The sequence below is a fragment of the Neopelma chrysocephalum genome, unplaced genomic scaffold (genome assembly GCF_003984885.1).
Source record: "Neopelma chrysocephalum unplaced genomic scaffold, ASM398488v2 Primary Assembly neopelma1_24, whole genome shotgun sequence".
NCBI lineage: Eukaryota > Metazoa > Chordata > Aves > Passeriformes > Pipridae > Neopelma > Neopelma chrysocephalum.
This window is the reverse complement of record NW_020897693.1, coordinates 11,534,312-11,561,023: the sequence shown is the minus strand read 5'-3', so window position 1 is coordinate 11,561,023 and position 26,712 is coordinate 11,534,312. Positions and strand designations below refer to the sequence as shown.

Below are 26,712 nucleotides of genomic sequence, written 5' to 3'. Positions count from 1 at the left end.
TATAAAAATACCCTTCTAAAAACCATCTTGAAGTAATGCTTTTTAATCCTATCTGCATGTTCTTGCATCCCAAGCCATGAGGTATTACAACAATCACAACTGACTCTACTATCAGCAAGAATGCCCATTGTTCACTTTTCCCTTTATGGCATCAGTTTACTTAGAACTGAAGAAAGATACCAGTTTTTGTGGAGGGTGGTTTTTGTTGTGCGCTGGTTTTTGCTTCGCTTGTTTGGGGTTTTTTTAACCTGACTAAGACTGTTCTCATTTCCTCATCTTTTAGCATATTTGTAGAAGTAAGTCTTAACTGCCTTGACCTTATAAACAAAGGTAGATTTACAATGTCCTTCCTTACTGTCCCCTGAAGTATTCAGAGACATGTTGTTCCTGTAATTTTTTCCAGGAAAACTTAAAAGTAGAGATATTCATTTGGTCCAGTACATAGATTTTACAAGGAAAAAAAAAACAACACTTTGAGACACAGAGAAAGTGAAAGTGCCCCAAAGCAATGCCAGGTTAACGGAGAGCCACAGCTTTCAAAAGCAAAGTTATAATTTAGTTTTTTATTCCCAAGCACTGTGTTCTCAATGTTGACACAACTAGGACATTAGAAAGGAAGATAAGCTGTTACTTTCCTCTGTAAACTGTTCAGAGATGCTTCCATCAATGCACACAGATGGTACAAAAGGACAGGACTGACTGGTAACTGCCTCACATCGGTAAATGCTTCTCTTTACCATAAGCAAAACCACAGCCAAAACCACAGTAAGAAAGAAAATTCACAAGACTATAGCCAAAGCCAGTATAATGTTATACTCACTTGCCGATGTCATCTTGATCAGCAAACTTCTCATCGTTGAAGCCAAACTGGTCAATAAAATTGGACGTCATTTGTTGCATCTGATAATCAGAAAAGGCCTGGCAACCCCAGGACCAACGACAGTGATATAATGATTCTAATAATATTCTAAAATCTATTTGCCCATTTTGCTCCAAAGAAATAAAAGGCTATCTAAACTAAACATAAAAGGACAGGAGAAGGATTTGTCTTAACCTTTGAATTTTGAATGGCAACATCAACTACAACTCTTTTTACATTTACTGACTTGAAAGCCAGTCTAATAGCAGCTTTCGATAAAAAAGTTAAATCTGTAGTTTAATCATATTAATGAGCACCTTTCCAAATGCACCCCAAAGAAACAGTGAAACAACACAGTATACTCTATAAAAGAAAAAGCTGTCTTTGCTCAAAATAACATGAAGTTATAAGTAGCAAGAACCCAAAAAGTAGATTATATATAGATACTAAAGCACAGTTGCATATTTATCATGTAGTTATCACTAGCAGTATTAGTCTCAGGCACACATACCAGCAGCACCTATAAAATATCTAGAAGACCTAAACCACTGAATATTTTCCATCTCAATGCAGTGTCACTGACACAACCATACTTTTTTTTTTTTTTAAATAAAGATGCCAGTGTCAACTGCCAAGAGATGGGAATATACACATTAAGGTACATGAGGCCATCTTCTCCTATCCATAGCAACAGTTTTTGTCTCTTATTTCCCAGGACTATGAATTAACATTATTAAATGTGTGATAATTTGTATTTCCATGTATAAAGTCAGCCAATGCTAAGATATTCTAGGGAATAAAGCTGTCATGTCAAGTCTCTTGGTTTTTTGCCCCAGTAGCTGAAGGAACACAGTATGGTGGTAAAGTTGAACACAGTGAATATAGAAAGAAAACAAAAGAACGGTCAAAAACCCCCAAGTTTAGATTAAGGCATTATGAAAACTGAAGGAAAAAGAAAATATATATAAAAGGAGGAGGTATACAGCAAGACAAACTTGAAAGAAGCAGCACTGGACCATCTGCATTTCTCCAGTTTAACTACCTGGAACTGCTGGGATTGCCTAGGCACAGCAGGTCACTAAGGGGATGCATGAAAAGCACAGAGATATTAGAAGATCTTACTTTCTCACTAAAGCTGCTACAGTTAGCACCCAACTTATCAAGTTTTTATTCAGGTGCACCTTACATGTACAAAAGCACTTAATTAGATAAAAATGCATCAGATTTTAAAGCTTGAGCCACCACCCACAATTCAAACAGACAAGCAATTACTTATTATAAAAACTATAGAAGATGCATACAATGCTAAAGCCAGTCCTAGACTAGGTAGTTACTACACAGTTGTCAGTGTGAGCTGAAAGATTTGTTAGTAACCCAGCCAAGGAATGCGTTCCACCTAAGGGATCTACTGGCAATCTCGTGCCACATGGCTCCCACTCTTTCACCATCAGTGAAAGAATTCAAAGAGATGCATATTATGAGTTCGATAAGACACAGTTGTGTGCACGCACACGTCTTTTATCTTAAACTTTCTAGATTTATATTTGCTGGCAAGATAAATACAAGTTCCTTTGCTTTTTTAAAAACATCTTAATTTACTTGTACAGAAAGAGCAACTTAAATTGTTAAAAGAATTCAAGTCACCTGCTGCAAGGAAGAATCCTGTGAGAAGCCAGTTTCTTTAAAGTCAATTTCATCATCGCTGGAGGAGTGGATGTGGCAGGTAGTGACCTACACAAAGAAATGTGGTCACTTGCACAGCATATGACAGACACTCAGGTACACTCAGAAACCTAGCATTACAAGCTGTATATCATTCCTTACTGTACCAGCATCATTAATGCACCTTGTCTAAATTGAAATTGACATTTACTCTACATCTGTTTAATCTTCAGCTAGGTAAGTGTAAGTAGGAAAGCCTAGGGAAATACTGCTACCTTCTACCAGAAGGACAATTAGCACTGAAATAACAAAAGTAAACTTCCTGTAAGTCCTGTAAAGTGTTTTGGAGAAACTCTGAGACAGTTCTGCATGCTCACTTCTAAGTCTGCAATTACTGTTGTTATAGAAAATGTAACAAGAACTTGTCTGAAAGACAAGGGAGAAAGAGAGTAAAACTGATAAAGTGTTGATAGATTTACAATCAACATCCCCAATGCAGAACAACCGAAAAAGAGTAGTCTCATGACTGCAGAAGCAGTTCATTGTACATGGAACCCCAGAAGACATACCTTGTGCCATTATAGTAAAATAGCTCTTGCTAATCACCAAGTAACTGAAGCATTGAGTACTCACAAGATCAGCTATTTCCACAGCATTCACACAGCCAACTCAGTGACACATTTTTTAGTTAACCTTACACTATAAGGGTATGTCAGAGCATTGTAAATTCAGTAAGTTGACTGAAGATTAAGTTTAACAGTAAATCACAGTTCTATCATTCAGGTCAGGAATCAGTGTCTGATATATTTTGCTCAACGTCTTGCTTAGCACAGAAAAAACCCTGAACCAAGTAAATAAGTCTACTCATCTACTCAACAATAAGTATAAGGCTAATTCATAGAAAATTAAGAAATGCGTGCTTAAGATCTTGCTTGAAAAGTCTGCACTTTACATCAAGTGTATGATTTTTCAGGTATAAACATTAGTTCTGCTAAGTTGCTGTTTGAACCTGAAAAGGATGTTTTCATCAACTTGCAGAAGAGCTTGAACACTCAGACATACCAAATTGTCCAGGTTTATTTGTCTATGGACAAATCCATAGAGACCAAATCACAGATCGAAAGTACGGGGGACAGTAGGGAACAGTATGACTGGGAAGAAATACTGTGGAACTGTGCTTTCAGGATACACTAAAACAATAACCATACTTAAACCTCACTCAGCCAAACAATAAGCTGAGCTTTCTATGAGATGTGTCTTTTTATATCTCCTACACATTGTACTGTCCATTACTGATTATCTTTGAACTAAATGCTAATCCTATGTTCATGGGAATCAATCACACAAGCAGAAACAAAGTCTGACTTCAGAAATTCCAAGACCAAGTTTTCCAGATGCCATTTCAGACAAAAGAAATTGTTTTAATGCTTTGTATTTCTATTCTACTGAAAATTGTGGAGTTTGGAGATAAGTTTTCAATTAAGTTTTACTGTTGTTACACCAAGTACATCTAAGCAAATGATTACATATCTAAAGAGCTCATTAGTGTTATTTATTGTAAGTCAGCCTAAAATTCTTCCTCTTCACATAATCCTTCTCTTGGTCTTGACCAAGTAGTTTCCAACCAGAGGAAAAATAACATTAATCTACAAGCACTATGCACTTCTTTGCATTCACAGGATCAAGAAAAATTGCTTTATGTATATCATTTGGTCCTGCCCACAAGTGGCACAGCTTCAGATGAATTTTCTATTGCTTCTACTGAGACCTGGTAGCATTATGCTCCAGTTACTATATTGAAATAGCAAATATAACAAACTATTAGTTTTATAGCCCAATTAATTTAGGACCAGCACAAGTTAATTAATGAAGGCACATGGAATGCACTGCATTCCTGGAGAAGTCAGGTATATTAAAATTCAAGAATTGATCTGTTGACATTGGAAACAGCCTCTGCTTATTAAAGTCTCCAAGTGACTACTCTTAAACTGTATGTTTAACATGATTACACAAAACCTCTTTATACTTCTACTTAAGTTTAGCACTTTTCTAAAAGTGTAATCACTACAGCTGCATGCAGAAGGAACATGGCAGGTGCACAGGAGTATGCAAAGTTATGTGACTTAAGCAAGGTCAATAACACATGCAGTGGAACACGGGTAGTATTTTCCCATTTATCCTGTAGATAAAGCAATTAACACTAGCTCCTACACTTTTAGTTTGTACTCTTCAAGCAGACAGGAGTTTTCAAGGACACTAACTTGAAGCTGTAAAGAAGTCCTCATTCTTGGAGATTGTCAGGGATTAGCTATTACAAAGTGAACTTTGCATTATTCCCAAAATATTAATGATATGGCTTTAGTTGAAAAGTATACTAAAGAATTATCAGTTCCATAGCTCAGCAACTAGATAGACTTCTCATAAGTACATAGTATTTTGGAAGACTAACCATGCTGTTGACAAAAAGAAACCAGAGTCCAAGTAAAGTAGCAGCAATTTTCATACTTTATCCATCACTACTTACTAGGTCCACCGTATTCCTCTTGTTAGTTTCTCCTAAAGAGCTTGTGCAGAATGTCTCCCATCGCTCTCTGACATCTTCTGGAAGCTCTAGCACAGGAAACAAAAAAACCCAAACCAATTTGATACTATCAACAATGAAGCAACACTTAATTTTCAAATGTTTTCTTCTGCTCTACCAAAAATACTGGTAAGAACACATAAATCCTCCTAAATCCATGAAGATTACTCCACCTAGCAAACAAGTCCAAATTAAGCAGGTCAGCGTCTCTTTGCATCTATTTCAGGGAGTTTTGATACCATTTAAAAAAAACCAAAACCAAAACCAAAAACTTAAGCATATGCTTCAGGACAGCTGGTTTTAAATTGAATGCTTCAGAAGTAATCAATCTTTTCTTATTTTATCCAATAGTTACCTTTTAATTTAAGTTTGATTAATTTCCTCAGCATTTGATAATGAAAGCTATGAAAATAAATGTAAGACCATTAATCAATACCTTTAATGAGCTGCTGGACTAGTGTACTGTTTGGCCCCTTATCTGTACTATGCACAATGCAGTTTGCTATCCTTGTCAGGTGACCCATGTAGCCATGCCGTCTTCCTCCTTCAGCCCTGCAAGAGACAAAAGGAATTCAACTGCCCACACTCAGAGCAACTGTGCTGCTATATTCTGTTATAAAACACTCTACCAGAGTCAAGATGCCACATATGACAAATAGCATAGGTGTTCTTAAGCTAAAGAGCTGCATTCTAAAACCAAAGGTTCACAAAAATACTCAAGAATTTAAGGTATCAACTGATGTCACTACCCTGAGCCAGTTTAGGATACTAAACAAGCACGTAAAGTACCAAGAAGGAAATGCAAATACTTTAATGTTTGTGTGTGTATGTAGAAAGAAAAACGTACAGCATTATCAAAATAACAACAAAATTAGCAACAGATCCACAGTTTTTAGGAAATTTCTGTTGCTGAGAGTATTTTGCAAAACCACAGTACACCAAACATTCCCTCAGAGCTTTGAGCCCATGATCAAAAGGGAAAAGAATTCTTATGTGTGCTTTAGTATTTCAGAGCTTCTTAACATTACATTGAGCATATCAATTTCAGTTAGGACCATTGCTATCCTGAAATTTAGGAATGACATTTACATGTTTACCAAAGATAAAATTACAAAGCTATTTGAATATTTATGACAGAACTGCTTTGCAGAAACAGGAATTACCAGATGTTAGAACAGTGCTCTGAATACCTATTATCAGTTGGAACCATTCTACATCTGACCAAATAGCGATAATGAGAGGTCCAACTTGAACTGATTTTCTAGCATTTAGCTGCAAGGCAACCAGACTTCTGGTGCATCAGTTTAAGGTTTTGTGTTTAACAAAAACCAAGAAACACTCACTCAACCGGCTAGACAAACCTCCCATGAACTTGACTGAAACCTTTGTAAGGTGACAACAGCTCAGGAGTAGCTTATGTTATGCAAACACAAATCACGTGATTTGATTTCCCACCATCATCTAACACATGAGATAATTGAAATTATGTCAATGCAAAATATCATGAATCAAACTATTACACTGTTTACAGGAACACCTTGAGAGAGATTCTTGTCTTTTTCCCTTGACTACTTAGGTAACAAATACATTCAAAACAAGCAGCATATGATGATGGCAAAGGTTATAATTTCTAAGAAAGGATATGCCATAAAGACTGTTTGTATTTGACAAACTGTACTGATTTGTCATTGCCTAGCCAAAAAGTCTGGAACACAATTGTATCTTCTGTTACTACATGCTTACTTGTAGTAACAGAATCAAACAACTTTTTACTACATCAGATTTCTACCAGCAGAAACAGTCTAACTGCTGATGAAGTTGGCAGTTCTCTATAACCTCAAGAGAATAGACATAAAATAGAAGACACTGGGGAGAGCATGTCTCCTACAGTTACTTAAAGTCACATTGCTTTTTTTTCTACCCTCCTCTTCAGCATCCTTATTTCCAGGTCAGTTACATTAGCCATATATTTACTATCTGATTCACATAAGATAGGAACAGGAATGTTTTGGGGAGTTGAACTGTCTCAAATAACACACCCACAAACCTGCAGCACTATCCTAGTTAGTTAATTCAGTATGTTGACAAGTCAGAACTAACATCTACTGTTCAGTATCTCCTGAGCCAAACTTATGAGCCTTCAGAGAACTGTTTTACCACCTCAGGTGACAACTTGAGATTTTTTCACCTGCTATAAAAAGTGTTTCAGACAACGTTAGCTACTTGAAACTTATATCCTTTTCAACACATATTTTAGAAGGTATTCCACTGCTGAGGACTTGGTTTTTACTACTTAGAGATCTGAATGCTGCCCAGTATGTCATATCATAAATAATTCTCAATTGCTTACTTGGGAAAAGTATTTCCTGTCCTCTCAAAACTTACAATACGTTTCTGCACTTGAACATAGGTAAACTTTAAAGATCATAGCAATATCTTATACATGGCAAGAATGACAACTATTGCATTCTCAGATGGTCAGACAGAAAAGTATTAGAATGCTACAAAAAGTATGAGAGAAAGCTTTAATTCAAATACAAACATGTAAGTCATTTCGGAACTGGCCAGATCACTTCTGAATTGGTTATACTTTCATTTCACAATTCAAGTCTTATGTAGACTATTGCAGGGAATGAGAAAACTAATTACTCACTGTTTCTTCTCGTTCATCTCCCACGCTTCAAGTATTCTTTCTATTAATTGGCACTTAAGGAAGAGCTGTCAAAAAAGCAAAATATGCTTAGTAGCAGTAAAATGGAACACTATTATGCATTTACAGTTGATACTAAAGTCCACAAGACAACTAAATTTATACTTTCATTAGAGGATTTAAAGTTTAGAAGCAACAGTCAGACCACAGACAGAAACCTAAAAGCTAAACCTATAGTATTTCTACTCCTCTCTGTAAGTGCTGAGTTGTAGTAGCACAAAGCTATTGAAATAACTATTTTAATTCTTAAAAATAGGAGGAACTTCAAGGAAAATAAATAGTTGCAGCTCTGCACACGTGCTCACTTTGGGGCAGCAAAAAATCTACTCTATGGCAGTTTCACGTTTGACACCCTGAACTGATATTTTAAGTAAAAACAGAAAGATATTCTTGTTTGCTCTATACATAAAACTGGGGTATATTTATGTAAAAGTAACTGCTACAATAGCCTGGAAACAGGAAAATTCAAGAGATTCACAAAAAAAACAACTTACATGTTTCAGTAAGAGATTGTCCCCAGTGGAATCCTGATCTGTAATTGTGCCATTGTCCGTGCTTTCAAGAGGACTTGCAAGAATCAATGCAATACAGATTTCTACTTGAGTGTGCAGAAAGTTATTCCACGTATACTTAAAAAACATGTCCTGAAAAACAAATTCACCAAGGTTTACACAAATCAAGATCTTTTCATTAAACATAACCAACTGTCTCACCTCACCAGATCATATGAAATGACTACACTGGAAAAAAATTCTTTAAGTCCTACACTAAGTATTATTATGCAAGAAAAAATGTTACCTACAAAAACATTAATTCTTGTGCTTGCCATTATCTAAAACCAAGGGATACTATACTAGATCAGAACAAGAACTTAGCTGCAATGGGATTTATTGCAGATGTCACCAGCAATGCACTTTCGGACTACAAAGACTGGGACAAATGATGCGCCACACTTACACTGCTTCTGCTAGCTAGAGGCCAAAAAATCCCAGAGTCAGAAAGGTTATTTATGACTTTAGGAGTCCTTGACAGATTGCTCTTTCTTGAGTTCACTTAACCTTCCTAGCATCTACAGTACCTTTTTATAAATGTGCTCCTCATTTGCATGAGATTCCTTACAAGATACTATCTACCTATTTTGAACCCATCACCTACTAATTTTATTCTTATTTACAGAAAGCTACCTCAGATAATCTAGATGCAGTTTAAGATTAACAAGGCACAAGACAAACACTGAGGTTGAGACACAATAAGTAGCATTCATTTAGTCACGTTCCTGCTTCTCCCCATTTTTTCTTTTAAACATAGGAAAGATTTTTTTCCAAGCTTTATGCTTAGTTATTTTAGATTACTTACTAAAAAACTCAAATGATTTCTGTCACTGGTAAAGGGAAATGAGTTATGGAAATACGTGCAGTGATTGGAACAGCATTAAACAATTTTAGTCTCATTCAAAGTACAGCTAAAGGTCTTCAATATTCCTTCAGCCCTCCTAAATTAATGACATCCTCCCATAACTTTTCCTAACAGGCAAGTCTGCACAGGAAAACATGCACTGTTTCAGCAAACAGCATGAAGCATCGCAGTTTATGCAGCTACAATTACTGTTTTCATTACATAAAATCTGCAACAGAAAAGTGTGTTCGAACCTCACTGAATTTAGTTTACAAAATAATCTAATTATAAAAACATACAAGTATTCATAGCATGTATGTTCCCTTAGACAATGGATCCAGGAAAAACTTCAGCTACAATGAAATTAGCTATTTGTACATAAGTCAGCACCTGCCTGCAAACCCAACTGTGAAAAAAATCTGAGATGAAAACATTTCATTCATACTGTATTAATCAGTTGCAGGAAAAAGGGATTTTGGATTAAAATGATTTAGGGTAGAGACAGTATTTACACCTTAAGTTTGCAACTGCCTCCTTAAAGTTTACATACTGTTCAGAAACTACTTCAAGTTCTACATGATTTGCTAGTTATTTTTTAATCGACACGAACACTTGAATTTCTTGGGTGAACCTAAACACAAAGAATACACCTGCTATAGTGGAAGCATAAGGTAGGAAGTACTCAAAGTACATCAGCAAAGAGCAGAGAGTTAACTGAGTTCATTGTGCAACACCGTGCTTTGAGGTTTGAAGGCGTACAAGCTACCAAGAATAAGCGTTCCTTTATAGGACAGTGCTGAGATACCATTTGGTGGGCCATAAATTAAGTGAGGAAAAGGGGTTTTGAGGGAACACCTTAGGTAAAGAATGAAAACAGCAGTGAAGCCTTGAACATGGCTGAAAACTTGAGAACATACAAGTGAAAATAAGCTTATGAAGAAAACCACTTCATGTATTTATAAAGGTGTAACAAACAAGAGCCATTTAAGTGATCAAAGAAAAACACTGACTTCAGACAGATTAATTTAACAGTAAAATCCAATCTTAAAAGTTCTTAAACCAAGCAATAGTAATCACAATACAAACATGCTGAAAAGTTAGGTTGGAAGACTTTTCTGCAGTGACAGAAAAGTCAGACAAGATCCTAATCTATAAAAATAGACAGCATTAAGTTCTTACCAGTATTACTCCTATGCTGTTAAGTTCTATAAGCTCCTGATTCACACTGCTTGTATTTGTCTGTAAAAGGCTAGATATTAATCTAATCACATTTAAACGTGTGTTTCCCACAGGTGGATCCAGTACACCCCAGGTTGTCTTCATGACACTTTTCTGGAAAAGAAACAAGGTACATACATAAAACCCATTAAAATATTTTTAAAAAAATCAGCTCATCATTACTACAAACAATTCATGGAGTAGTGCTTAAAAATAAATACAAGTAGTCCTTGAACTACTGTCTTACCTTCACCCTGCAAAAAACTGTTTTTAATTCCGAACACTATCGCTTATTTTAATTCTAAAGACAGGAAGCACTAAAACCAGCCACATGAAAACAATGACTTTGTAGAAATTATTGTTAACTACACACAGGATCTCAAAGGAGATGAAGTCTACTCAACCCTGAATTAGGAGATCGTTCGTAAGAAATGATTCCCACTAGTTGATCCCGCTATAGTCTACATTACTACAATACACACAAAACAGCTAGGTGGACAGTCTATAAGTTTATCATAATGCCTCAGCAACCCTAACTTCATATGCTTGAAAATAATTTCATTAAGCAACCAGCATCTCTGGTGTCTTATTCTAATTTTAGCTGGTTAACAAACCAGAACTGTGGTCACAATGCCAGCCAGTAAGAAGAATCAGTAGCAAATGTGAAATGAACAGGGGAATTCATAATGAAAATGTCTCCCTATCCTAAGACACAAACACATTTTGACAAGGAGACCAGTACTGCCTACAGTAACCCTGATGTCATATCATTGCCTCACTACTGCCACCTTTGCATCAGAAAATGACTAACATCCTCTTAGCTCATTTAGTCCATTTCTTAAACCAGGCAAATATCTAAGGATGCTCATTTAACTAGTGTTCAAAATGAGCAACTTCACCAGCTGACTTATTCAAATGCTAAGTAAGTCCAACCATCAGAAATTGTTCAAGTACTTTATGTAACCCTGCTTTTACATAATATAGACCTCTACATTGCCATGTTGTTGCACTATTTTCTTCGCATTTTATTACCTCTTTTGCATTCATAAACTGTTTTCATCTTTAACACTACCTTGAGTCCCTATCAGGTATTTTCATACACCTCTGGTCTTTATGTGCACTTCGGCCCACAGGTCTCTCTTTGTTAAAAACTGGGGCATCCAGTTTAGGGTGCCATGCTCCACCTGAAATTCTGTCAGTGAAAATGTGAGTGAAAAATACCAATGGATCATAGGTATACCCCCTATTTACACACTTTTTATCTTTTTCAAGATCAAGACATAAATAAAGTTGCTTAAATCAGTTAAAAAGCCCAAGGAATTTAACATGCCCAGAGCGCACATATGTGTCATGGAGCTGGTCTGCTCGGGCCCTAGGAAAGACTAGAGAATTGTGCAGGCCTAATGTGGGCCACTCCAAAATTCTGAAGCATCCATAGTCTGTGTTTCCTCTCGAGATAGGATTTCCAAACAGAAAACTGGACCCACATTGAGAATATACATATACATATATATATATATATATATATGTATATATAGCACATCTCTTTTGATTGCTTTCAGAAAGAATTAATTCTTCAAGACTACTCTGCTAATTAAACCACGTTTATGCTGGAAAAGCCTATCAATTAGCATAATACATTACTGTTCATTACTCTTGTTTGTCTGAGCCAAGGCTCACAACAGGCTAGGAAGTAACCTGAGCACCTCCCTAAAAGTTGTCAGACTAAGCTTTGTTTTTTATTATAATCTGCCTAAACCACAAGCACATAGTGACAGTCTTGCTTCAATTAATTTGGTAACACAAAGTTTCACTTACTTTTGGAGGCTCAAGTAGGAGCTCATGGAAGGATGAAAGTCGTGCTTTTATGGCTTCTAAAACACTTTTGTTGACAGAGTATGTGGAATTGCTCATGCCTGGAGGACAAATCTCTATATGGCCTTCAAATCTAAAACACACAAGCAGGATCTGATAATTAATATCAAAACAAGTTGTAACACATCTTTGAGGTATGTAAAAGGATGTGAAAAGAATGAAGAGGTAAACAATGCCAAAACACAGGGTTACACATATAAATTAAGTGTGAGGTAATGGTTGAACAAGATTTTCCCAAACGCTAGCCCTAGTATTTTTAGGTTTATTGTGCTTGAAATCTCAAAAATAGTTTTGAGATTAAAAATTACAGTTCTATTTGCTCTTCTGAGGCAGATGAATAGCTTTATTTATCTATCCCAAACATAACTTGCAAGTACCAGAGAGATCTGTTCAGCAGTTTCTCCAAATAAAGTTGTAACAACATTACAAATAACTTTTTAAGAAGTCAATACTCATTCACTGCACTATACATAATTACTCTATTCCTTGTATCCTGAAATAAACTGATGAAATGTAGTAAGTCTGATCTGTCAAGTGGCACTTAAATTAGCTTTCAGAAAAAAATGTAGAAAGACTAGTCATTTAGCTAAAGTGTTGCAATGCCTATCACAATCACTTGGCTTGTGTTTTTACTCCTGCAGCTACAACAGACACAGAAATGGTTTGGTCACAAGTACATGGAAGACACTTGCTACTGAAGGCATAAGTCAAGTGAAACAGGAACACTTACGTCTGTCGTCTTGTCTCAAGTAAGGTCAATAGTATTTGGATTGCACTGACTATTGCAGATTCATTTTTTTCTTTATGAAAAATATTAGACAGGAGCTGCTCTATGATTTCTTGTCTGAAAAGAAAAGCATTGACATCAGATAAATACTACTTTCAGGAAACAGCTGTTAGCAGAAGCAGCTACCATTTGCCCACATAAAATTCACATGGGGATAATACCAAGAAAACCAGTAGCCATTTCAGGCTAGCAGGTATCACTAGGACAAATCACTCCCACCCTCAGTGTCTCAATCATATTTTTCAATTCCATCCACTGATCTAGTTTTTTGATCTGACCAAAAAAGAAAAGAAAAAAAAAAGAGGAATTTTTCAGTCAGATCAAAAACGTGGTTCAGCTTGCCATAACAGCCACAGTAACCTAAACCTATAACCAGCAAAAGGGAGAAGGGAGTACAAGAGAATCTTCTCTGGCAGAAGCATACACTTAGATTAACTTAGAACAAGTAACAGAACAAAGTCAAAATCTTCCATGTTTAGTCTGCACAGTATTAAGCTGACCTCCACATCTGAGATCTCAATAAGCTGGGCAGCATGGGAAATATTTTAATAAGACAACTCCTTCCCCACACCCCCACAAGAAAGTCTTCCAGGTGGGGCTCTGCTTCCTTGCCCAGTTATTTCAAATAACACAAACAGATGATGTGTAGACAAGAAAATTCACCTGAAAAGCAGAGCCTGCCGTTTCTGAAGGTTTTCAAGTTCAAAAGTTAAAAACTATTTTTTTTACAAAATGAGAATAAAATCAGAAATTCAAACCAACTTACTTCTCTAAACTTGCCAGCAGTGGATCTGGTTCTGAGCTGTTCTGTACTTGTAACATCTGGTCTCTGCTTAGACGAATAATTTCACAGAGTGACTGTGATGCATTTGAATGCCTCTGAAATAGAAAAACATCACTTTTCACCAGAAGAGTAACAACATGCTGGACTGCAATTCTTCAGTTAAAAAAGGTGAAAGTTTCAACATTGACAAGAGTCCCTCCTACCCAAAAAAACATTCAAGCAGTAGCTTTATGCCATAACTAAATCTTAACAACACAAAAATAACCGTGAGACATGAGGCAAGAATCTACTTCCAGTATTAAGGTGGCAAAACATTAGAGCTGAATCTTCAAACACCAAGTATGCATAAGGCTTTGATATGGATCTCAAAAAGGGAGCAGGGAGGCAAATAAAACCACACACCTTCCCTCAAATGACCACACAGATACTGAAACCAGCTTACTGAAAAAAGCAACCACAAAACAGTAAAAAAAAAGTTCTAACACCATGTTGTACAGCTGAACAGACAGACTCAGAGGAGTGTCAGACTAATACTTACATCTTCATCTTGAGACGGGTGTACAATTTCCACAAGCCGCTGGATAATTCTCTCCTCATTAAGCCACTGTAAAAGTGTTTGTGGATGTTAGAATTTTTTCTAAGTGAATGAATTAAATGAATTTACAAAATTGAAAGTAGCCTTTTGACAGCTGCCCCAAGTCATACTGTCAATACTTCTAAACATGGACTAACAATACTTCAGAAAAATGGGAAAAAGTAAAATTAGTGTTTCTGAGCCACAGTAAAAAAGAAAGCCTTAGGTATAATTTTAAAATAAACTTTGATGTAAAAAATGTGTTCAGTAAGGCCCAAAACAATCTTAAAATTGCATCTGTCGGTTGTTAAGTTAGATATTAAAGACTGGGGAAGAGACCAGACACTTGGGTTCTAAGTTGTCCACAGCAGCACAGGGGTTCCACTGGAAAAGTACTGTCAGCTCAAAGCACACAAAAAATCCCCACAACCAAACAAAACCCCACACATCCAATTTCAGCACATTTTAAGAAATAAACTTAGAAACACCAGCAGAAGATAAGCCATTTTACAGTTCACAGGTCAGACAAAAATTCTGAGAATTTTACTTACGTTTAGCACTTCTTGCCGGGGCTGTGGAGGTTCTATGCAAGTCAGTAGCCTGAGCAACAAATCCATGATAGCAGAGGTCCCTATGTGCTTAATAATGAGGTCTACAAAATCATGCTTCCTCTTTAAAAAATCCACAATCTGGAAATTAAAAAGTAAGCTTATATTTGCCTCTCTGTATTTTATATGATAAATTACACCAATCACTTTTAATTTCTCTCTCCTACCAAACAGGCAAAACAGATGAGAACTTCTGCCACTTAAAGCTTGCAGTACAAGGCAAGATAAAATAATACATGCATAGAGAGTAGCAAAACTGGCACAGGGCAGATCCATACTACACGCAGTATGTCCTGGGCTTCCTCTCAAGCCCAACTTGCTGATCACAACCTACTTATAATTCAATGCAGAGTCAGTTTTTCTTTTTGATATGAATTACTCTCATCCCAGCTTAGTGAGCAAAGCTCAACACAGCAAAGCCTTAACATAATACAAAGACTATCTCAGGTTTGAAAGGCAAGCCATTGCAGCTGTTTGCAGTATTGGGCCACATGAATAGAGTAAAGCAGCATTTCTGAGCAAGGACTCCAAACATTTCTCACTTTGTTCTATAATAATTCTTCACACCAAGTCAGACCTACTCTCACTGATTCAAGTCATTTACCTTCACCTCTAACAGCAATTAATACAAATATCATCACACCATCACTGAGCTAAGCTAAGTCAAAAGGTAAGCACTCACACACGTTGTATAAATAACTCAGGCAAATCTGAATCAAATCCATTTTACTCATCCAAGTGTACTTTTTAATCCTGTGCACAATAAGAAAGAGTCTTCAGCTAGTCTGGAAGCTGAATGCTCTCTTTTGCCTCTGCTGCTATCCCTCAAGCATGCAGTGTTAAAGAAGAATAGCACTTGTTAAACTGGGGAGTTTGTAAACAATTACCTGTTCTGGTTTTCTGCTTATAAGAATACTTAACACCTTGCTGAAGAAACTGGCCAGCAGAGGGTTTAGAGGAGATTCATTTAAGAGGAAGCTGTACAGTTTCAGGAGTAAGGATTCTTCTTCTCCCAGCCGATCATTGATCTGTGAGACATCTGATGTAAGCAGCTCACACGATATGTTTGGGTATCTGTGGAAAAGACGAAAATTATCCATCACTCACAATTCAGAACTGTCACACTTCCAGCTCTGACTTCATAATCTAGTAAGGCTTCTGACCAAGTTTTCAAGTAGGGTGGGTCTGCAGCAGAGTCGCAAACTACTACAAGGTAACAAAACTGCACATTCAGCCTACAAGCTCTGCTTTCCTTCAAGAAACAGATAACTTTGCTCTTCAGTAGCAACAGAACACCACCAAGCAAGTGGGGAAAGCAAAGAGCAAGCTTTTATTTTAAGATCTATTATAAACCCAGCTGTTTAAGTACTGATCTCTCATTTCAGAAGCCACTTTTTTCAAAGAGAAAAAAGTTATCAAGGAGTTAATGAAGACTGATAGTACTGGACTAACAAGTGGGGAAGGAGAAGTGTTTCCGCCTTTCTCATATAACAGGAATTATATTAAAAAGGTCAAAAGACATCTTCGGGATTTTCTAATATACATGGCGATTATGCTGAAAGTCAGTAAACTGGTCATAATCTGACAAAGTCTGCAAAACTATCTAGCACTGCTTCATGACTGTCAGAAGTACAGTTCAGAACACTGAGTAATTAAACTACAAAGCCATCAACACCAGTAATACTCTGTATTTGACAGTATTATCACCCACTCACGCTAAGGGTCCTTTTGACAACATAGGCAGCTTAAGGTTTCTAAGTGAAAGATGCTTAAATTTCAAACTCCACTAGAAACATTTGCAGGAAGCTTGGTTTACCAGAAATGGTGAAGTTCTGCAACTGTATCTTATTTCACATATTTTTTACACACCATTTTAAGAAAAAAAGCAGCTTTCTGCATGGACAACATTAAAACAGGCCAGAGCAGTAGAAGTACTTTCATACAAATTGCCAGACTGACATTTGAGTTTGAACCTTCTCAGCAAGCCAGCTGAAGTCATGGCCATACTCAGGAAAACATGAGCAATTAGACCTTAAGCAGACTCTTCCAAGGAGTACTACAGGTCTTCCAATAAGCATCTTCAAAATGTCTTACCAATCAATAAAACAAAGCTAATCACAGAACTGTACTACCCAAAATGGGATTTTCATTCAACTATTTTATTAATCACAACTATAAGATTCTTCATATGAGTCCTGGTTGGACTTTTTTTTGCATCTCCTTTGGACAGCAATTGGTTTGGAAGCATTTGTGGACAACAAGTTTCCCTTTGAAAAATATGCAAATATTAGAATTATTTATTTAAAAGTTCCACGAAGTCTCTTGAAAACAAACTTAATCTAAAAGATAGCAGCATCGTATTACACAGCAGCATGCAGGGATTCAAAACACGCTATCAATTTACTAAGTTAATCCTCTTTCCACCCTCCAAATCTCTCCCATCCCAAAAGTTTTCCTACTTATATCGAATTTTTTCATCCATGTCTTGAGGTGGCTCTTCAATAATAAATGAAACTAAGTCTTCCAAACATTCTGACTTCAGCAGAAACTCTATAAGTTTGCGATTCTGAGCCTTGCACTCTTGCAGAACATCCTCTTCATCCATCAATTCCTTCAGTGTTACATCTTCTCTCTCTAGAAGTGTATCTATGTGCGATGACGAATGGAGATCAAATTTCCAAAACATGCTGGTCTGTAGAAGAAGAACAGAAGTACATTAACAATAGCCATTATTCTAACATCCAAAGATAAAGTTAGGCATAGTTTTACTTACACAAAAGGAACGTGCTAATTTGTATTAAAGAAATATTATAACTTTGGTTTGCAATTTACAGAATTCGCTTTTCCCAATCTTTGTTTTTAATCTATGATCTCCGATTCAGAACAACTTGCTCAGCAATTAATAGAGCTGGGAGAAGATAAAGGGGACAGTACATAACTGCTCTACAGTACCACCCCCACCACTGAAGAAAACACCTACAAAGGAATCAGCTTAACTTTTAGGCAGCACACATCAAAGTGCAGGAGCTAATTTTAACACTTACTCTCATTGTCCCTGTCTCCACAAACTTGACACAGGAGGAACAACAAAGGACAATAAAATGTGTTACACAAACATGTCAAAGGACAGTGGCCCCAACCACTGAAACATTTTAAGAAGCTGTTGACAGAGATGCATAAGGATGTGCAATTTAACTTTTTCCTATAAAATGCTTTGGCATCTCTGTGTTAATTCTGTTTCTCTAAGACACCTTGCAAACAGTTACTACTGAGACAACTGTGCTATCAGAAGAGATTATATCAGTCTACAATATATCCAATGAATTCCTGCTTTCACCTCTCATTAAGCTCAATATAAGCATTTGTTTCATTCCCCTCACGCCCCCAAAAGAGGGCTTTTACATGACACTTGACCGCTGACACAGGATTAACTGGTCTTCGGTGAATACAGATTTTTAAGTGGATTAAAAAGAGATACTAGAAAACAGTAAGAAAAAACTTTCCTGTCCTTACAATTGGAAGCAGCAATTAGCAAGACTTCCAGTATTCAGGCTAAATATTGAAAAGCTTGGTATATTCACTATGCAGAAGTTTTAATTGCTTTTAGGGTTTTCATTGTTGCTTTAACCACTACATACTGATCACATATTACCACCTAATTTCAGAAGTTGTAACACACATAACTGCCCCTAGATTACACAGCTTACTGTTTAAAGATACAGGAGTCAAATAAAATCAATCAGGAAATTTATAGAGATATTCAACTGCAGTATCAGTACTTTTAATTATCTGAGATCCCATGTAAGTATTAAGCGGTTTAGAAGCAGAAAAAAATTTTGTACTAAAAGTGTTAGTAAACTTACAAGAAGGGTTTAATACCTGATCTCACAAATTAGCTTAAATCAAAGTATACAATTGTTATGAAAAACATCAGCTTGTGGGTATTCAGGCTACACACAAACAAGTAAGCAAGTGAAAGTAGCGCATTATTAAAGTCACAGGATATTTTTTCCTTGGGATTTTTAAACCTCTAGAAAATAGATCAAATCCCTCCCCTTGCCCCAATTAGTAAAAGTACCATCCTTGTAAAGTAACCACTACCAACACTAATTTCAGATGTAAATACCTCTGTAGTGATTAACGCTCATTTCAGTAGTATTCAATGGATTTCTCAGTTACTTATTTAAGAGAAATTCAACAATTGAAAATAGCAACAACAAAAAAAGAGGCATACTACTGCAAACATGTTACTGCGTTATTTCACAAACTGTCTCCCAGGAAAGCTCTTTTAGGGGGTGCTCCCTCAACATGTCAGGTGCCGGCCAGAGATTATTCCATCACTTCTCAACAGGAGCCCAGGTCCCTTGAAATAAGGAAAAATAAACAACATAAACTGTGCCAAAGGGAAATCCAGGAACCCTGAAGAGAGTTTTCTTAGGCATTATCACTGGCAGTATTCTAGAATCAGCCTATCACAGTGTTGAATGGAAGTTTTAAAACCAAAACACATTATTGCTATTTTTCTCGGAGCCTACTGTTCTACCATCCCCCCCAAAATCTACAAATTCTGAAATTCTGAATTATCATCATCCTTTTTCAAATTTCAGTCTCATTAATAGAGCTAGAATTAGGCTTTCTGTCCACAAATCAAAAGTGTGCTCCTCCCAGAATTTCACTACTTGCAAATTAACAAAAAATTCCATAGGTCAAATGGGTTGTGTTACTCCCAATGTTATTTCACTGCCAATATGAGCAGAAAAACACATTTGGATTTAATGCAAGATACAAAAGACTATCAAATATGAGATATGCTCAAGATCAGATACTACAACAAGCAAAACAGCCCAGGATAATGTTAAAAACTCTCAGATGTGGAAAAAAAAACAGTGGTAAAGATGGTAAAGTTGTCTCATATATCTGACTGTCTTTTGTAACTTCAGCTAGTTTTCCATAATCTCTGAAAGTTTCCAGTAAACAAGACTGACATCCAGTTCATTACACAGTACTTACAAAAGTTTACATCAACTTGCTGATGCACAGCTTATGAGAATTCAAGATCCTAAGTAACACCTAATATCCAGAAAAATATTGCTTTGTTTTCTTGGTTAATATTGTGAACAAATTCTTCTCTGAATGAATGCTGAATAACATTCCATGAGTAAACATTTGACTTACATCTGAAAGGAAAAAAGCAGTTCAACAAAGCAAAGAAAGCCTGTCAACTGCTGAGATACAGGTAACTGAAATTCTCACTTGTATTATTTGCTAAAGGGAAGAAATAAAGCTTAGAAACAATCCTTTCAGACCAAAAATTGAATCGAAGTCTTCTGCCTACTACGAGGGAATAAACACCACCCTGTGTATTTTTAACACTAACTAGTCAGTGGTTCTTTCTAGAGGTGAAGTGCTTAAACGGCATCTCCACCAGAAACAGTTGGTAACAATTTTATCAGTAAGTTTCTCTGTAGCTTCTAGCTGTTAAACATTTTCTAGAATATAGACATTCATGTTTTCAAGCTACCAGACTAAGATGTGAATTCCACATTTAGTCAGAAAAGCATATGGTTTAATTTTGGACGTCTCCTATACTAAACCTTTTACAAAACAGACTAACAAGTCTTTAAGGCATCCAGAAGTCTTTTCAGTAAATAAGAAAACTAAAGTAAGCTGCTCATTTGAGTTAAACTGTTAAGTATCATATTTAGGTTAAACAAACATGGGAAACATGCGTTACAGTGAGTTACTTCTAACTTGGTACCTCATACTTCCACATAACAGCTGAGTATTGGTAGCTGCAAGTAGACATGGGCATCTAGGCCAGTTCAGAAGGAAAACTAGAAGGACCTCAGTAGCCAGCTGAAGGCTGTTTTACCTGACAACTATATATACATTAAAGGCATATACACAGATCTTCTGGTAGGATCTTCACAGATTTTACTGCAATACCCAGTTTCATTTCTCAAGCAAGACAAGCTTTGAGTGTACCCATGTCAAGCTGAAAATTTTGTAATATATGAAAGTCTGAGAAATACTACCTATAGAGTTGTAACAAGAATTGTATTATAAAAAACCCAAACTCAGAACCTGTCATTTTTCTTTGTGTACCACCATATTTTCTTACTGTAGGGTTCAAGTGCACAGACGGGGAGAAAAAAAAAAATCAGTTACTTTTGCACAAACAAACCTTTCCATGACTGAAACACACCTTAAGTGATGTAGCCTACTTCAGCAAAACAGGTTTTTACAAATCCTGTGTAGCAATTATCAAAAGACAACCTAGTTGTTGGATGCAAGAACAACCACCAAAGGAATCCTTGATGCCATCACAGGTTTTAAGACAGTCTTGCATTTCTTAATGATAAAAGTATTTCCAATGCAAACAAGCCCTTGCCTCCTTAAAAACCAAGTAAGTAGGTAGGTTTGAGGAAGGACAAAGTCATGGTGAAGATAATTTACCAACATTTTTCATTATAAAAGCATAAGAATTTATCTTCTAAGACCTTTAAATGCATTAAGAGTTTTATTTTAAATGCCAAGCATGCCCTTCTGCCAGCTTCACATAACCTCAACTAGTTTTGCTCTCTAGGTCTACTTAGTTAGATTCCATTTTTGAGGGTTTTTTTTTCCTTTCTCTGATCAATGGACCATAATAAGGACACTGTACTAGCACTTATGAAGTACTTATTTTGACACTGAAAGTGGATCATCTGTCCAAAACAAAACTAAGCATGAATGCACGTCTGAAAAATATTTAGAGCTAAAGAGAATTACCAGTGACCCAAAATGACAAAGACACATCAGTGGCTAATTTTTAAACTGCCTGTTGCACCCAGCCAGAGCATCACCCTCTGTAAACTTGCTGTCCTCAACTGCCTGTCCTTTGCAGGCTGGGGCACAATTCCTCATAGCATTAAATAGCCTATGAACTATTAAACAGGAAAATTAAGCACTTAGGCATTTACTCTGGAACTGAGAGCAAATAATGCGAAAAGAGAAAATAGCTGCATTCTAGCTTAAAGATCTGGACCAAAACAATTTTTTTCCATAAAGTAATGGTAATTTATAGCAAGACAGTTATGCTGTAATTGAATTTCCCACTTTTCCACTTTATGAATGCAAGAAAATCTTTCCTATATAGCAACACACTTATACTGCTTCTTCTGCATTGAGTTCAAAGGAAAAATAAGGAATTCTTTATCTAATTTATCTCATCAAAATAGTATGTTTTTTAAGTAGTGTAAAGACTCTGTTCTTAACTATTCCTTAGTTTTATTTCTAAATATTTCAAATAATAAAATAGCGTCTATACTTACCCAATAACCTATCTGAAATACATTTATTTTCAATCAAAGAAGTGAGGTTTATTGAGTGTTATTAGCTAGAAAGATATAAGTTGTTGTTCAAAGTCCATAGATTTAGTTACAGTACTTTACATTACACCCAGCAATTACAAAAGAATAAAGGCAATTACACGGGAGAATTTTCATGCTACAGTCACTACAATTCTTAAACAAAATGTAAGATCAATTTGACTTAGAATACAAGTCTCAAGAGAATGCAAAATAAGATGTAGCTGTTTCTTTGGTGTCAGAACAGCCTGTTCATGTCACCACTGTGAGACATAGAAGAAATTAAATTTTGAGAAATAATCCATTACTTACATTATTATATGCTAGTGAAGTTTCAAGAAACTTTGTGGAGAAAGAAGATAAGAGATGGTTTGAAATTATTAGGAATTAAATAGAACAGAAAATACAAACACTTCTACCTCAACAATTTAATACATATTTCTAATACCATGCAATTCCTAGTCCAAGGGCATAGCAAACTAGAAGAGATACCAAAAGGGAAACACAATGAACAAACAATTCTTTCATGGAAGGCTAGGAGATCTTGGGCAGGCTGGCTGCACCTCTCGCTTCACTGTGGGATTTCACCCTTTCTCAGCCTGTTGGGCACAGGGGACTGCACAATAGGAGGTTACCAAGGACCCCTGATCCTCCTACAAAACTGCTGCCACTATCTCATCCAGGGGACCCCAGACACGGGATAAGAACAGGCTGGAACTCAGGCACATGAGAGAAGGTAGAGGGCAGCCCCTGTGCCCAAGGGGCGGCAGCAGCAGCAGGGAACAGGGGAGCAATCCCACAAAAAAGGGGCCCTCAATCACCTAACCCTCCTCCACATTTATGCACATGAGCTGCACTTCTACCTAGGTAAGAACAATAAATACACATTCGTGGATGACAAGTTGGCCACAAGCCAGCAGTGTGCCCTTGTGGTCAGGAGGTGAATCGGGAGGAGTGTGGCCAGCAGGTCAAGGGAGGTGATTCTGCCCTGCTACTCAGTCCTAGGGAGGCCATATCTGGAGTGCTGTGTCCAGTTCTGGTCTCCACAGTATACCAGAGAAGGTTCAGTAGAGGTTCACAAAGATGATGAGGGGTCTGGAGAATCTCTCTTATGAGGAAAGACTGCGGGAGTGGGGCCTGTTTAGTCTGGAGAAGAAAAGACTGAAAGGGCATCTTATCAATACATATAAATGTCTCAAAGTCAGGTGCCAAGAGGATGGTGCCACTCTTTTCAGTGGTGCCCAGTGACTGAACAAGGCATAACAGTCATAAATTAAAATGCGAGAAGTTCCACTTCAACGTGAGGAAGAACTTTGTTACTGAACTTTGTTGAGCTGGCAGAGCACTGGAACAGGCTGCCCAGAGAGGTCATGGAGTCTTCCTCTCTGGAAACATTCAAGACCCACCTGGACGTGTTCCTACATCACCTACTCTAAGTGACTCAGCCTTGGCAAAGGGAGTATACTAGATAATCTCCAGAGGTCCCTTCCAATCCTAACTATTCAGTAATCCTGTGACTTTTTACTGTATATACACACACACACACACATCATGTGCATACACACACATTCCCCTATTATGACCAAACAGGCCCATAATCAATAGCTTTGACATGCTGAATTATGTAAGTCCAAACTAACATTTACTCAAAGACACCAATCCCTCAAAATTCAAGAGGTCATAACTGTTCAGAAGTACAAAAATCAGCTGAAATCTACACTCTGCAGTGAAATTGCAAGAGTAATTTTATACCAAGCAACAAGTATATCCTTGTCAATTCTCACACTATCTCAAACCACAGGTTAATAACTGTTAATAAATACAAACCTTAATAACCTGCATTAACTACAAATTAGAGAAGATGAATAATTTTCTAGTAATTCCATGTCAACTGCCAAGCAATTACACATTTAAAATATTCACTGATCACAGAATTTGGTTAGATTTTTCCTTTTCTGAATTCTCCCAATTAGCTTCAAAATGGCAACAAACATATCTATGCACCAAGAAAAGCACACAGTTCCATAACAATATAAAAAGCCCAGCTAACCCAGAAGAAACTTTTCCACTGAAACATGCAGTTCAGTACAAAAAATTCAATTGCAGAAGACAGTATTACTGTACTTCAATATAATAACCTATAGTGCTAAACATCACTCGTACCTAATATATGTCAGTTCATGAACACATTTGCTTTGAGAGTCTTCCAAAGAAGGCTGGGCAGCAGATATACTTCCTGGCACAAAAGCAAAACACTGTAAAACAAACAGAATATCCACAACAGTGTGTCTAGCCAACCCTTGATTGTCATAGTAAGCCAAAGCAGGGTGGAGAAAGAAGATAGTGCAACAGCAGGGTGGGTTAAAACAAAGTCAGAACCAGTCAGCTAGAAAGCAGTCTGAAAAAAGCTGCAAGAAAAGGTAAGGAATGGCCACAAAGCCTGAACTGCAGAAGGAACTGCAGCTTAGAAGGTGGTAAATATGAGCCTACAGAAATCAGGTAAGACTTCAGTGGACACCAGAGACATGAAAAACTTGAAATTTAAGTGGTTTCTGTATGCTTAAGGATAAAGCTTTATAGATCTATTGCTGTAGGTGAAGTTTAATAGTTTCTTACCTGTTAAACACAAAAGTTTTTAAAAGTTAAAAAATCAGAACGTTTTGTATTCTCTCAGGCTCCTTGCCCATTACAGGGTATCCTGGCAACAGCAAAAAAATCTTTCAATCTACAGTATTAGCAGATTAGCAGGACTGAATTAGCATTGAATTAGATGAAGCAGATTTCTTCCTATAACGACAAAAAAAATTTTATAATTTAATACTGTTAACACGTTCTATTCAATAGTTTGACAACTGCATGAATGAATACTAAGGATTGTTTTGCACCAAGTACAACACAAACAGAGGAAGGAAACAACTTGCTAGGAAGAAGTGTCAGTTCAGTAGAGCATACACTGAAAACAAATTCAAAAGCAGCTTGTCATCTGAAAGACTTACTTTTAAACCAACTTTAAACATTCCCTTCCAAGAAACTTCACTGCCTCACTGAAATGAAACTGCCTTTATAAATCTGCACTTGACTGAAATCTAACACAAATCCAGACTTTTTTATAAACTATTAGCAATTTCCCATAACGTGACATCTTCAGATCTAGAAGATCTAAAATTCCCATTGCTAGAGCTTTCTGCAGTAAGCTTTTTCCTATCCTCATAACTATTCTTATATTAACAGCTGATTTATCCACAAGCCTGCACAGAAGTAAACTAACACACATTAAGAACGCCAGTTATATCGGCATAAGTTTACAAAGAATTCAGCCACTTTCAATTTGAAAACAGGTTAACTTGGAAAAAAACAATACAGACCACATATAGGCTTCCAAAGGAACAACCTATATTAAAGACAGCATTCAGTCACCATTTAAGAAAATAAAGTATAAATACTAGCAACTAAGAAGAGTAGCAGAATTAGCAGAATGTTTATTAACTCAGGTCAGTGACTACCCAGTATTTGGCTGAGAAGCATTTCTATCACAGTTTGTCACAAACGCATCTTCAGCGAAAAAAAAACAAAAGCATTTCAAGTATTCTGCTAAAGAGAAGAATGATTTAACTTTACACCTTCCATGTTAAAGATAAGGAGCTGTGTTTTCAAAGCTGGTTTTTGATCTTAGCAGATGATTTAAGAGATGGTCCCTATCAATCTAAAGATCACAGAATCAAAGAATAGTTTGGGTCAGAAAGGACCTTAAATATATTTTCACAGGCTATTTTAGTAACCAACATACACATGAAGTTTAATATTACACACTGGCCATAATTCTTTCAAAGGTCACACACATTCTTCATCTGTAGACCTTCAGGTCTGCAGGTCTGATAGACCTGCCAACTCCTTGTGAGTCAAGTGATAAAGTAAAGCAGAAAAAGGAAACCAGCTACCTGGACTAAGTTCACTTTACTGAAGTATCCTAGGTTATTATTTCTACATTTTAAGTGTGTACTTATGTTCAGAAGCAGAGCTCCAAAAAGGGAGAGAACATTACTTCCTCAGTTATGTCATGCAGAAACAAAGAAAGAAGCCCACTTAGCTTAATGCACTTCCAGAATAGTTTACACATTCTTAAGACACTATCCACAGACTTCCATTGTTTGAACTATCCAAATGAAAACCACTTTCATTATTCCCCTTACAAGGATGTCTTTCTGTTATTTCTCTACTCCGCTTTCTGCTTGAAAACTTCAGTGTCTAAATACCATTGTTTAGCACCAGAACGGCTGACTTCTGAATTCAGGACAGTAGGATTACATAGT

At 36.6% G+C, this 26,712-nt stretch overlaps 1 protein-coding gene across 10 annotated transcripts in view; it reads right to left on the bottom strand.

The window, feature by feature from the left end:
• The window catches only part of PPP6R3 (protein phosphatase 6 regulatory subunit 3), a 54,931-nt gene that overhangs the window by 15,646 nt on the left and 12,573 nt on the right, over positions 1-26,712 (bottom strand). For 2 of the 10 annotated variants that reach the window (XM_027703611.1, XM_027703677.1), the window contains 15 exons: positions 19,288-19,416; positions 17,513-17,745; positions 15,941-16,127; positions 14,997-15,134; positions 14,410-14,475; positions 13,854-13,966; positions 13,031-13,144; positions 12,244-12,373; positions 10,387-10,539; positions 8,307-8,456; positions 7,756-7,820; positions 5,539-5,654; positions 5,046-5,131; positions 2,504-2,590; positions 821-918 (listed from right to left, as the gene is read on the bottom strand). In XM_027703611.1, coding sequence (XP_027559412.1) covers positions 821-918; positions 2,504-2,590; positions 5,046-5,131; positions 5,539-5,654; positions 7,756-7,820; positions 8,307-8,456; positions 10,387-10,539; positions 12,244-12,373; positions 13,031-13,144; positions 13,854-13,966; positions 14,410-14,475; positions 14,997-15,134; positions 15,941-16,127; positions 17,513-17,745; positions 19,288-19,299 — 1,748 coding nt within the window. In that variant the 5' untranslated portion in view covers positions 19,300-19,416. Of the gene's footprint in view, positions 1-820; positions 919-2,503; positions 2,591-5,045; positions 5,132-5,538; positions 5,655-7,755; positions 7,821-8,306; positions 8,457-10,386; positions 10,540-12,243; positions 12,374-13,030; positions 13,145-13,853; positions 13,967-14,409; positions 14,476-14,996; positions 15,135-15,940; positions 16,128-17,512; positions 17,746-19,287; positions 19,417-25,018; positions 25,190-26,712 lie in introns of those variants that run through there. The other 8 variants (XM_027703634.1, XM_027703652.1, XR_003537346.1 and 5 more) reach the window with 7 other exon arrangements.